We start from the raw sequence: 14703 nt of genomic DNA, 5'->3' as shown, positions 1-14703 counted from the left end.
AGGTTGGTCGATTGTATCGATTGCAATACCTTTGGCTTGGTAAAAACTCTTTCCAAGGTGAGTTCCCTACAAATTTGACGCATTGCTTAAACATCAAAGTCATCAACATACATACAAATAATCTTGTAGGAAATATTCCTAGAGAGGTAGGCTCATTGTCTAATCTCTTAGGATTGTTTCTTTACAAGAATCATCTCACTGGCAAGATACCACCTTCAATCGGGAATCTCTCTGCTCTTCGTTTGCTTGTTCTAGATTATAACAATCTGGAGGGAAGCATTCCTTTCAAACTTGGGCTGCTTTCTGCCTTGCAGATTCTTCAATTGTCTTGTAACAATTTGTCCGGTGTAGTTCCTACCCCACTTTACAATATCTCATCCATCATTATCTTTGTCCTAAGTCTGAACAAATTACATGGAAGTCTCCCTCCAGATTTGGGGTTGACCCTTCCAAGTTTACAAATAGTTTATTTGGGAATCAATAAGTTCTCTGGGACTATTCCTCCATCATTAGTCAATGCTTCAAGACTAGTGGAAATTGAATTTCCTGTCAACGCTTTTACTGGACCGGTGCCAATGAATTTGGGAAGCCTTCATTATCTAGAAAAGCTCAACATTGCTGGTAACTCTCTTGGAACCAATAAAGACACAAAATTGAGTTTTATCAGTTCTTTAACCAATTGTGCAAATCTAAGAAGACTCTATTTATCAGACAACGGGTTCAATGATGTATTTCCCAATTCAACTGTGAATCTATCAACCAAGCTTACCACACTGACAATGTCAAGAAATTATATATTTGGAAGCATACCAGAGGGGATTGGAATCTCATTAATTTACAGTATTTAGATTTAGCTGAGAACATGATCACAGGCAGCATTCTTGAATCCATTGGTAAACTCTCCAATTTGATAGAATTCTACATTTATGCAAATAACATTTCTGGAAAAATTCCAACATCGTTCGGGAACATTTCTCAACTAAGTATTCTTTCCGCATCAGCAAATATGCTAGAGGGAAAGCATACCTGTTTCTTTGGGTGATTGCAAAAACCTACAGGGATTAAATCTTGGATATAATCATCTCACAGGGGCAATACCGGTAGAATTTTTTTCTCTTTCTTCCATTTCAATCGTTCTCTCCTTATGTTACAATCATCTAACTGGTCCACTGCCCCCACAAGTGGGTAACTGGAAAAATCTAGCACATTTGGATATTTCAGGAAACAGAGTGTCAGGAGAAATCCCAAGCGATCTTGGCAATTGTCTACTTTTGCAATTCTTGTATATGGAGGAAAACCTTTTTGAAGGCACTATTCCATCATCTTTGAAGCAATTAAGAGGTATTGAAGTTCTAAATCTTTCTCATAATAATTTGTCAGGCGAGATTCCAAGGTTTCTAGGCGAGTTCTCATTCATTCGGAAACTGAACCTTTCATATAATTCATTTGAGGGTGAAGTTCCATTTGAAGGAGTGTTCATGAATACTACTGTGCTTTCAGTTTTGGGAAATAACAAGCTTTGTGGAGGAATCAAGGCATTCAAATGCCTGAATGTCCTGCAAAAGTCTCAGATAAAAAAGGAAAGTTATCTGCTCGTGGATTGATATTTATTGTGATCAGCATCACTCTTTCTGTTGGTTTGTTAATAACATGTGCTTATGGTATTATTTGTTGAACCAAAATGTCAAAAGGAAGATCCTGCTCATATTTTCAGCTGGGAAATTGGTATCCAACACTCTCTTATGCAGAACTTTTTCAAGCTACCAATGGATTCTCTTTAGCCAACTTGATTGGTGAGGGGAGATATGGTTCTGTTTATTAGGGAATTCTCAATTTTGGTGAACAAGTTGTTGCCGTAAAGGTACTCAATCTCCAACAACATGGAGCTGACAAGAGTTTCTTGGCTGAATGCCAAACATTGAAGAACATTCGCCACCGCAATCTCCTCAAGATCATCACATCTTGCTCAAGCATATGTTTTAAAGGAAATGATTTCAAGGCATTGGTCTTTGAGTTCATGCCAAATGGGAGTTTAGAGAGTTGGTTACATCCAAATTTCTCTAGACAACATAATTCAAAGTTCTTGGATCTAATCACAAGGCTAAACATTGCCATTGATGTGGCCTCAGCATTGGATTATCTCCACCATCATTGTGGGACAACAATCATTCATTGTGATCTAAAGCCAGCAATGTTCTTCTTGACAATGAGCTATGTGCCCATGTAGGAGATTTTGGTCTGGCGAGGTTTCTTCTAACCACCAATGGTAAATCTAAACAAACACAGTCGAGTTCATCCACTGCAGTTAGAGGAACCATTGGTTATGTGGCACCAGGTAATCAATTATCTACTTAGTCTTGTGTATTCCAATACGTTCTCTCCCGTTGCATTCTTAAAGTTGATTTATTAACTAAATGAGACTTAATAAAATTATTCTAAACCTCATCTTGGTGATTTGAAGATATGACACTTCTTTTGTTTTCAGCATAACCACGTTAGATTATTATAATTTAAATATTTCATTTCTATGCAGTGTCGGATTCTAATCTTTGGAAATAATTTATAATTTAGAATATATGCATTGGACATTTAAAATTCTAGCTTTGTGTTAATTGTTTGGAATTGCAGAATATGGTATGGGTAGGGAGGTTTCAACACAAGGTGATGTGTACAGTTATGGGATCCTCTTACTGGAGATGTTTACTGGAAAAAAGCCCACTGACAACCTGTTCACGGACCATCTAAATCTTCATAACTACACTAGATGACACTTCCAGATCGAATGATGGAGATTACTGATTCTGTACTCACATTGGAAGAGGGAGATGCATCAATAAAGACCAGCCAGAGCAACATTGGTATATTGGAGAAGTGCTTAGTGTCCATCTTCCAAATTGGAGTAATATGCTCTGCTGAATTTTCAAGAGAGCGGATGGATATCAAGGATGTTCTAATTGAACTGCACATGATTAGAGATGTGTTTTTGCAGAAGGAAGACAGTGTGTAGGAGAAAGATGGAAAGAAAACATTTACAGCTTATCATGTAACATTTTATAGAGTCTCTATTAGATGAACTCGTTTTTTTCTTTTCTTTTTCCTAAGCTACTATATGAACTTTGATTATTAAATTTTGTATAGCAAAGTTTACATCTTCAAATTCATGACATGAAAAAAAAAAAAAAAAAAAAAAAAAAAAAAGGAAGAAGAAAAAATCTAATGTAATAGAAAGGAGAAAGAGAAGATGAGTCTCCTACTAATCTGACAATCAATTTCTATAACAAAAATTTGGAGGAAAAGTTGCTACAGAACTGTTTGTGCAATATCTTAGAATGGTATCTTCTTGTGAATATTATACAAATATGACAAAATTACTGAAATTGGTAATCGAATCAATTGATTAAAGAATTGGGAATACACTCTTATATATACATCAGAATTATGCTATTCTAGGAAGCTAATGAAAACTGATCCCTAGAAATCAGGGATTGCAATAACTAATAAATCTCTAGCTATTAATAGCCTGTAGCCTGTAGCTTGTAAATCTCTAGCTATTAACAGCAGCCTGTACACACCCAATAAATTCCTAGCTATTAACAGCCTGTACACAACTAATAAATCTTATTTTCCCACACTCCCCCTCAAGCTGGTGAATGGATGTCATCCATTCCAAGCTTGCTGGTTATTCTCTGAAAAACGGTATCAGGCAATCCTTTGGTAAACACGTCTGCTAGCTGTTCTCCAGTATGAACAAAAGGAGTACAAATGAGGCCACTATCCAACTTCTCTTTAATAAAATGCCTATCCACTTCAATGTGTTTTGTGCGGTCATGTTGCACAGGATTGTGTGCAATATTGATGGCTGATTTATTATCACAGTAAAGCTTCATTGGACCTTCCCATCTGACTCTCAAATCTTCCAAGATTATCCTTAGCCATAGCAGTTCACATATCCCGAGTGCCATCACTCTAAATTCAGCTTCTGCGCTGGACCTTGCAACCACATTCTATTTTTTGCTTCTCCAAGTAACGAGATTACCACCTAGGAAGGTGCAATAGCCCGAGGTTGATCTTCTGTCAATCACAGATCCTGCATAATCTGCATCTGTGTAGGCTTCAAGAGTTAGTCCTTCCCCTTTCTTAAACAGAATTCCTCTTCCTGGCGTACTCTTCAAGTACTGCAGAATTCTATACACAGCTTTGAGATGTGATTCTTTAGGATTGTGCATGAATTAACTCACAGCATAAGCTATATCCGGCCTGGTATGTGACAAATAAATTAAATTCCCCACAAGTCTCTGAAAAGAGCCTTTATCCACAGCCATGTCTTCTGGAGCATCACAAAGTTTGTGGTTTGACTCTATAGGTGTCTCAACTGGCTTACATCCCAGCTTGCCTGTATCAGCCAACAAGTCTAACACATATTTTTGTTATGATATAAAAATCCCTTGCCGAGAGTGGGCTACTTCAATACCAAGAAAGTACTTCAGTTTTCCTAGCTCTTTGATCTCGAATTCCTTCACTAACTGTTTCTTCAAACTCTCCATTCCTTCCAAGTCATCTCCTGTTACTATGATGTCATCCACATAGACCAACAATACTGTCACTCCCCTGATGCTGAGTGTTTTACAAACAATGTATGATCACCTTGACTTTGCTTATATCCCATACTCACCATCACTTTGGTAAATCTCCCAAACCAAGCTCTTGGGGATTGTTTCAGTCCATACAAAGCTTTTTTAAGCTTGCATACCATTCCTTCCTTTTCATTTGAGCCAAACCCAGGCGAAATCTCCATATAGATCTCCTCCTCAAGATCGCCATGTAAGAAGGCGTTCTTGACATCAAATTGCTATAATCTCCAGCCAAAATTTGCAGCCACTGATAACAGAATTCTCACAGTATTCATCTTAGCAACTGGAGCAAAAGTCTCAAGATAATTATGCCATAGGTTTGTGTATACCCTTTGGCAACTAATCTTGCCTTATACCTTTCCAAAGAGCCATCTGAGTTGTATTTGGTTGTGAACACCCATTTACACCCAACCAGCTTCTTCCCTCGAGGCAGTCTCACCAAGTCCCAAGTCTTGTTTTTCTCAAGTGCTTCCATTTCAACCTTCATAGCATTTTCCCTATTCTCATTTCCTAATGCATCGGATAAAGTTTTGGGAATAGGGACTGTATTTAAGCTAGTAAGAAAGGCCCTATGGTTATGAGAAAGATTCTTATATGACATGAATAGATAAAGAGGGTGTTTGGTACAAGTTCGAGTTCCTTTTCTCTTTGCAATAGGGACATCATAATCATTTTGTTTAGAGGTTTCATTAGTGTTATCATTGGGTTGAGTAATTACCTCGACATTATCAGGAACAGATTTGGGTGATTGAACTTGCACAGGTTGAGAGATTGGTGCTCTTTTCCTTGAGTAAATCTGCAATGGACGAGTAGAGTCTCGAGTTTGATTCCTATGTAACACTCCTTGTGATTTGGGTGTATGAGGCTCGGCTTCTGACCATGTGTTTGGCTCGGACTGTATGTTTGGGAGTATGTTTGACTCGGATTGATGAGAGATAGGGGCTAGAAACTCAAGGAGAAAAAAATCCTTATCCTTATCTTCTATGAAGGATGTCTCCCCCTAAAGATAAGGACCGTTAAAGTACTGATCTTGTTCGACAAAAGTAACATCAGCAGACACATAAAATCTCCTTGTCGGAGGATGATAGCATTTGTAGCCCTTTTGGGTGGAGGAATAGCCAAGAAAGACACATTTGAGAGCTCGAGGATCAAGTTTTCCCCTGTTTTGAGAATGCACATAAACAAAGGCAACACAACCAAATATCTTTGGAACAAGATTATTAGATGTGTTAAAATTGGGAAAGAACTGTGTAAGGACTTGCATTGGACTTTTAAAACCAAGGACTCTTGTAGGAAGCCGATTGATGAGATAACCAGCGGTTAAAACAGCCTCCCCCCAATATTGTTTTGGAACATTTTTTTGGAACAAGAAAGCTCTTGTAATATCAAGAAGGTGGCCGTTCTTTCGTTCGGCCACCCCATTTTGTTGAGGTGTGCTAACATAAGAGGATTCATGTATTATGCCCTGTTTTTGGAAATACAGAGAGAGAATTTGATTAAAGTAGTCCTTAGCATTGTCAGATCGGAATCTCTTTATCACCACACCAAACTGAGTTTTAACTATATTGAAAAAAATTGGAAACACAGAACTCACATCCGATTTATTTTTTAACAGAAAAATCCAAGACACATGAGTGCAATCATCAATAAATGAGACAAACCACCTTGCCCCAGAAACATTAGTAACAGTGGAAGGTCCCCAAATGTCACTGTGAATCAGGGTAAATGGAACAGAAGTTCTTTTAGTGCTGATTTGAAAAGAAGTACGTTTGTGCTTTGCAAGTTCACATACGTCGCAATGAAAATTTTCAATGGATAAACTTTTGAACAATGAAGGAAACATTATTTTGAGAACACTAAATGATGGGTGACCAAGACGAAGGTGTTAAAGCCATATCTTATCTTTATTGGATTTGAATGACTCGGAAAGGAATGATAATGGTGACAAACGCTCAACTCTATTTTGTCCATTTGATTCTTCAAGGTAGTATAGACCATCCCTCTCCCTAGCATGTCCAATCATCCTCTTCGTGCCCTGTTCCTGAAATATACAACGGAGAGGATAAAACGTCACCCTGCAATTAGAATCTGTAGTGAGTTTCTGGATTGACACAAGATTAGTGCATAGTTTTGGGACATGGAGGGCATTCTTAAGTGTAAGGTGGTCATTCAAAAAAACATCTCCTTGACCAGCCACGGTTGTCACTGAACCATCAGTTGTTATTATTTTTCTATTGCTAGGACAAGGGGTATATGAAATAAATTTTTTTGAGGAATGGGTCATGTGATCTGTAGCTCCTGGGTCAATGACCCAGGAGCTTGAGGAGACTATATCCGAAGCACTAAAAACATGAGAAGAGGGGGAAGGAGAGGAAATACCTGAGAACACCAAAGAACAAGTACCTGCTGTTGACAGTTTCTCCAACGTTCCCAATAGGCTCCTTAATTTCTCTATCTCTTCTTTGTTGAATTTAGCAGATGGGATTGAAAGATTGTCTTCACTGTTGGATTGTGTGGTTGCCACATGTGCCTATCCCTGTCCTCTTGGCTGTCCACTCTTTTCTGACCAAGCTTTGTTCACAATTTGAGGCTTGCCATGGAGCTTCCAGCACTTCTCCTTAGTATGGCGGGATTTTTTGCAGTACGTCACCATAGAGAATCCTTGTTGAATGGTTTTGACACATCAGTTTGCCCATTGCCTTCTCCAAAACGCTGTTCGGAGCCATAATTCTTCATAACCGTGTTTTTTGACACCAAGGCCGAACTCTCTACTGTGTGAGTTTCAATCATAACACCCCTTCTTCCTTCCTCAGCAAAAACAATTGCAATTGCCTCATTTAAGGTTGGCAGATCTTCTTTTCCAAGTATTTGCACTCTTACAGCATCAAATTCGATGTTTAAACCTGCAAGAAAATCATAAATTCAGTCCTTTTCAACAAACCTCTTAAGGATGGCTGCATCTTCACTGCACTTCATCTGAATGCAGTGATAATGATCCATCTCCTGCCATAGACCCTTCAAGAGGTTGGCATATTCGGTGACTGACCGATTACCCTGTTTGGTAGCGGAGATTTTGATCTTGATCTCATAGATCTGTGCAGCATCACGTACTTTGGAATAGGTTTGCTTGACTGCTTCCCATATCTCCTTGGCCGTGCTCAAAAACATACAAGTGTCGCTGATTTCTGGTAACATAGAGTTCCATAACCATGACATAACCATAGAGTCTTGTTCATCCCAAGCATCAAACTTAGGATCCTCCTTCTCTGGACCATTACCAAGCAAGTGGCTCAGTTTCCCTCTTCCTTTCAAGAACATGCGGACCATTTGAGACCACTTCAGATAATTTTTCCCGTTCAACCTATACGCTGCCTGGATATTCTGCAATTCTTCTGTTGGGACAGAGCCGTTGCTTCCAGTTACAGGAATCTCTAAAGTGTTGCTTGTTTCAGTAGATGTTGACATGATTTAGAGAGAGAGATGGAATCCACAGGTTTGATAACACTGGATTTTCACAAAACAAGAACACTAGGAAAAAAGAACTAGCAAAGAAGGCCAAGAGAAGACGATTACCCAGAAAACGAGCCTAGAGCTCTGATACCGTGACCAAATTATTGAAATTGGTAATCGAATCAATTGATTAAAGAATTGGGAATACACTCTTATATATACATCAGAATAATGCTATTCTAGGAAGCTAATGAAAACTGATCCCTAGAAATCAGGGATTGCAATAACTAATAAATCTCTAGCTATTAACAGCTTGTAGCCTGTAAATGTCTAGCTATTAACAGCAGCCTGTACACAACCAATAAATCCCTAGCTATTAACAGCCTGTACACAACTAATAAATCTTATTTTCCCACAAAATATTGTCCAACCTCTATTGGAAAAAATAGGCATTTTTTGGGGGTTTTTTTGTCAGGCACGTTTGGTGAGTTAAGAGGGGGCTGGGTTGCACAAAAATTTTTGGGGTGGAAGGTCTTAAACTCTTGTCCACATAATTTCAATTACAACAAAATTTAGTTCTACGCAAACAAACGCGCCTTTAGATCCCCTCGTACCCCTTCCCCAGCCCAAGTGGCCCTATTATCACTTTTCTTTCTCTTTCTTTTCCAGTTCAAATAACATAGAATAGGATTAAAATGACCAATGTAAATATGCCATATCAAGAATTTTTATCACTTTGGACATTTGTCCTTATAGACCTCCTCCTTAGACTTGAACTCATTTTCTCCAACACAACATTTTCAAAGCATGTTGGAACTTATTTCATAAAATAAAACCATATGAAACTTCAGAATGGATTAGTCATGGATAGCCTATGAAAGAAATAACTGTAAACAGATATATGGGTAGACCTGCCGTGGTGGCACAAAGATCCAAAAGCAAAAAAAGGGCATCACCAATGAACTATTCATCATAATTGAAAAGGTAATTAGGACTTGATAATGATTGTGGGGGTATATTTGTTGCCTAGACATCAGAAGGAGCAGAAATGTGCATTCCTCAATCTTTTATGGAAACCATATTATAAATTTCAGAATACACCCATTGGGCATTAAAACTTCAACACTTGATTAGTACCATAAAAAGGCAAGTGAAACAAAATAGTCACTGTACAAAACTTCCTATTAATGAAAATCATGGCATTCTACAAAAGGTACTTTGTTTCCTTTAGAAGTAGCATGCCTCCCACAGATTATTTCAGAGCTAAAAATATCGATATTGTGGACAATGCAATTCCTGGAGTGTTAACAATTTATTTGGCAAACCTTGAATAACAAAATTTGTTACATTTTGATTTTAACGTGCATGGAACAATGCCACCAACTTCAGCTTTTTAACCTCCTTAACGAAAGTCTAACGAATCTAATAATCTTGATTTTAAATAAATATCATCTTAGTAATACATTTTCTATTTCACAATTGCAGATCTCATCATGCTCAGATCGCCGTCTACTATATTAACCAATTATACTTTCTGGTTTTATCGGTACTAACATTCTAATTTGCATTGTTTCCAAAGCTACAATACTTGTGTGATATCAGAATAACTTATTAGTTTTTCTTCCCTCTAAATTCCATTAAACTTTTTTTTTTTTCCTATTTGGTACTCACATACACATACCTCCACTGAGGTTCGAACCCCTGACCTCCCTTTGGGAAATAGGGGCCTAGTCCATTAAACTTTGTTCAGCATTGTAAAAGTGGTCCGTTAACAACTACTGTTACAAATAATTATATATTTTTTTTTTATTGCAGCACCAGATGTTAGAAGGAACTATTTATCTTTGAGAGAAGTACTTAACAAGCCAAACATCCTCAAGAAAAATTAAAAGGTACTTGGTTACTGCTTCCAGGGGTTTGAGTATATTATGTTTTCTGTTGGTCCAGATTTTTTAAATTACATAACTTCAAATTGAACATCTTTATTTTTAAGATTGTAATAGACACAAAAATAAAAATAATAGAAAATGAAAAGTAAAAAAGGAATCAACAAAACAGCAGCAGGAAAAAAGGAGGAAAAAAAGGTGGTCCAAATCAGGTGAAGATATGTTGGTCCCATGAGGAGAGGAATATTGATTTGCATAGAACGAAAGTGACAAAGAGGTCGACCTAAACTAACATGGAATGAATTGATAAGAAATAATTTCAAAAAATTAAAATTAGTAGGAGATATGGCTTATGATAGAAAAGAGTGAAAAAAGAGAATTCATGTGGCCTACCCTATTTGTACAGGATAAAGGCAGATTATGAAGATGGCGATATTTTGGTCCTGTGAATCTTTGTAGGCCTGCAGTTGGGATTAAACAAAAAGCATCAATGACAATGACAATGGAGTGCATGAAAGTAAATAAAGTATTTTCTAGACTTGTTTCTGTTACTGCTCTAACCCTCTTAAGCAAAAAGAATCAATGACAATGGCCTGCAGTTGGGATCATACAAATAAATAAATCAACAACAACAACAGTATGGACGGCATTAAAGTAAATAAGTGAAATATTGGTGTATAAATTTGCCCATGACTTAAAAGGTGTTAGGCTTAGAATGGGATCTGTTAAGGACTGTCATAATTCCAGCTTAGGCCTTAAAGTTATAAAGGAATGGAACACTATATAGTTCCATGTAGGTTTTTTGCTTGTACATAGGGAGGTATGCCTCTCTTTACCTCTTGCACCTTTTTCTTGTTTATGATATGGCTCAATTATCAAAAAAAAAAAAAATTGCGCATGATTTGTGTGTATACTGCATCACCTCCATTTCCCTTCATTATTCAGCAGGTATGTTTTTGCTCACCTTGTTAGCTTCCACAGCATTCCAATACCAATGTAGCACAAATATGATCTCAAGACTATTGAGTTCATCTTCAACTTTCTGACCTCCTTAACAAGCTGTAACCAATCTAATAAGCATCTTGATTTTTAAAATAAATATCATCTTAATATAATATTTTATAGGGTTAATTATAATGACACCCTCTGAGGTGTGAGTGTAACACGAAGGAAACATATAGGAGCATTCTAGATAATGGAGGCTTATGATGTGATTTAAACAGCTAAGCAAAGTGATCCGAGATGTTCGATCGCCATTTGTGAGGAGCTATTCAACTTGAATAATAGATCTGAGCTCACATGCTCTGTTAGAAATCATTTTTCGTTTAAATTTTCAGAACAAATTCACTAGAAATTACCTATACACACACAACAAATAAAATCCAAAAATTAGATCAAAATGAAGTGAAATTACCTGAGACATCTCGAAGACCAGAGACTCGTGATCGTGGACATCAGACACCAAAGAGCAATGACGATCAATACAGAAATTGGATTCAACGGTGAGAGAGAGAGAGCGAGAGAGAGAGATACAAGAAGGTTCCAGATGGGCATAGCACATATCAAGTAAGGGGCATTGATTTGCATGCGTAATTTTACATGACTGCCCCTCACAGTGCTGTTTAAAAACGTTTTTGCAGCGATTATCCTATTCTTAAAATTTGTGCTATCTAGAAAAAAAATTTAAAGCAATCTGACATTACTGCTGCTAAATGTCTGCTACTATTTCCTTTTTTTATTGTTGTGAATCTACCTATAATTAGGCCTTATCTTACCCTATTTTCTATTTCATAATTGCAGATCATTTCTATCAATGAAGCTCAGATTACCATCCACTATATTAACTAATGGTTCTTTCTGGTGTTACCAGTACTATCAGAGACATACTAGTGGGGTTTTTTTTTTTTTTTTTTTTTTTTTTCCTATTCTAGTGGTTATCAAGGCACAAAATGCATGTTAGAAGGAACTATCTTATCTTTAAGTGCTGAAAAAGCCAAGTATCCTCAAGACACTCAGCATAGTTTATGCACAAAAATAAGTATTGAAAACAAGATTTCTAGTGTGAACAAGATTTAAAAAGGTATTTTCTAGTGTGAACAAATAAAGGAAGTCTTGTAAGTGGTCTGGAAAACAAGATTTAAAAAAGGATTTTCTAGTATGAACAACTAATTAAAGGAAGTCTTGTAACTGCTCCGGAAAACAAGATTTAAAAAAGGATTTTCTTGTGCGACCAACTAAAGGAAGTCTTGTAACTGCTTCAAGGGGTTTAAGTCAGGTGAACATATCATGATCCATCAATCTTCTGCAGGCCTACAGTTGGGACTTGGGATTAAACAAAAATAATAAAAAACTATAGGTGGCATGAAGTTAATAAAGTGTTTTGTTGACTTGATTCTGTTTCTACAGAGCTTACTCAGTCTCAAATCTTTGAAAACACTATGAAAGGTGCATAAATTTTCCCATGACGTGTGTGTAAACCTCATCACCTCAATTTACATTCATTATTATTCTAATGAAATATTTTGATACCAGTAGCACAACAAAAATGATCGTAAGGCTATTAAATTCATTTCCCATTCTCTTCTTCATTCTACTCCATACAAGCTTTATTTTATTGGCCTCAAATGATAAAGCTAGTACCGTTTTTGGCTTAACAAACGAGATGGACAGACCAGCCTTGCTAGCCATCAAGGGTCAAATTCTTGAGGACCCCTTCACGGCCTTTAGGTCATGGAATGATTCTATCCACTTCTCTAATTGGCAAGGTGTTATTTGTAGTCGTCGGAATGAGAGAGTGACCATCCTAAACTTGTCCTCCCTAAACTTGGTGGGTTCAATTTCTCCTCATATAGGAAACCTTACCTTCCTTAGAGAGATTCATTTTGACAACAACATCTTCAATGGCACCATCCCCCTAGAAGTTGGTAGATTGTATCGGTTGCAATATCTTTGGCTTGGTTATAACTCTTTCCAAGGTGAGTTCCCTACCAATTTGACTCATTGCTTAAACATCAAAGTCATCAGCATGCATACTAACAATCTTGTAGGAAAAATTCCTAGAGAGGTAGGCTCATTGGCCAATCTCTTAGAATTGCATCTTTACAAGAATCATCTCACTGGCAATTTACCACCTTCACTTGGGAATATCTCTGCTCTTCGTAAACTTACTCTAAGCTTCAACAATCTGGAGGGAAACATTCCTTTCCAACTTGGACAGCTTTCCAACTTACAGTCTCTTCAATTGGGTGCTAACAATTTGTCCGGTGAGGTTCCTACCCCACTTTACAATATCTCATCCATCAATCACTTTATCCTATCTATGAATGAATTTCATGGATATCTCCCTCCAGATTTTGTGTTGAACCTTCCAAAATTACAATTATTTTATTTGGCTCTCAACCGATTGTCTGTGCCCACTCCACCATCATTAGCCAAAGCTTCAAATCTAATGGAAATTGATATTCCTGGAAATGCTTTTACTGGCCCTATGCCAATGAATTTGGGAAGCCTTCGTTATCTCGAATGGCTGAACTGTGCTCATAACTCACTTGGAAGAAATAAAGATAACGACTTGGATTTTATCAATTCTTTAATGAATTGTACAAATCTAAGAGATCTGTACTTAACTGGCAACGTTTTGGGGGGTGTATTTCCCAATTCCATTGTGAATCTATCAACAAAGCTCGCTGCATTATGGATGGATGGAAACTATATATAGGGAAGCATACCAGTGGGTATTGGAAATCTCATTAATTTAGAGGTTTTAGCATTGAGTGAGAACATGCTCACAGGCAGCATTCCTGAATCCATTGGTAAACTTTCCAAGTTGATAGAACTCTATATTCACACAAATAATATTTCAGGAAAAATTCCAACATCTATTGGCAACATTTCTCAATAAAGTTTGCTTTCCTCAACAGAAAATATGCTAGAAGGAAGCATACCTGTTTCTTTGGGGGATTGCAAAAGCCTACAAGAATTAGCTCTTGAATATAATCGCCTCACTGGTCAATACCTGGACAAGTTCTCAATCTTTCCTCCCTTTCAATCGGTCTCTTCTTAGGTTATAATCATCTAACTGGACCATTATCTCCACAAGTGGGAAACTTGAAAAACCTTGTAGAGTTGGGTATTTCAGGAAACAAACTTTCAGGAGAAATCCCAAGCACTATTGGGAATTGTATAGTTTTGCAATTATTGCACATGGACGGTAACCTTTTTGAAGGAACTATACCATCACCTTTGAAGCAATTACGAGGCATTGAAGATCTAGATCTTTCTCATAATAATTTGTCTGGGGAGATTCCAAGGTTTCTAGGAGAGTTTCCATTCATTCAAAATCTGAACCTTTCATATAACACATTTGAGGGTGAAGTTCCATCTGAAGGATTGTTCATGAATGCAAGTGCCTTTTCAGTTGTGGGAAATAACAAGCTATGTGGATGAATCAAGGTATTGAAAATGCCTGAATGTCCAGCAAAAGTCACTTGTAAAAAAGTAAAGCTCTCAGGTCATGAAGAAGTGACAATTGTTGTAATCAGTATCACTCTTTTGGTTGTTTTGTTAATAGCATGTGTTTGTGCTATTCTTTGTCGAACCAAAATGTCAATAGGAAAATCCTATTCAGATTGTCAATTGGAAAGTTGGTATCCAACACTCTCAGAACTTCTTCAAGCTACCAATGGATTCTCTTCAGGCAACTTGATTGGTGAGGGGAGATATGGTTCCGTTTATAA

At 37.2% G+C, this 14703-nt stretch overlaps 1 protein-coding gene and 1 pseudogene across 1 annotated transcript; both read left to right on the top strand.

Moving 5' to 3' along the window:
• Window positions 1-1681: 1681 nt before the first annotated feature.
• On the top strand, window positions 1682-2768 carry LOC132305305 (probable LRR receptor-like serine/threonine-protein kinase At3g47570; annotated as a pseudogene).
• Window positions 2769-12629: 9861 nt separating this feature from the next.
• Window positions 12630-14413, top strand: LOC132305304 (putative receptor-like protein kinase At3g47110). Its single transcript, XM_059802968.1, has 4 exons — window positions 12630-13601; window positions 13686-13779; window positions 13888-13974; window positions 14031-14413. Exons 1-4 carry the CDS (start codon window positions 12630-12632, stop codon window positions 14411-14413), a joined length of 1536 nt encoding a protein of 511 aa, XP_059658951.1.
• The last annotated feature ends 290 nt before the right edge of the window (window positions 14414-14703 follow it).

This window comes from Cornus florida, unplaced genomic scaffold, assembly GCF_030987335.1.
Source record: "Cornus florida cultivar Cherokee Brave unplaced genomic scaffold, ASM3098733v1 CherokeeBrave_3.0.0_Hap2_Chr04, whole genome shotgun sequence".
Classification (NCBI taxonomy): domain Eukaryota; kingdom Viridiplantae; phylum Streptophyta; class Magnoliopsida; order Cornales; family Cornaceae; genus Cornus; species Cornus florida.
This window is presented reverse-complemented; position numbering and strand designations above follow the sequence as displayed.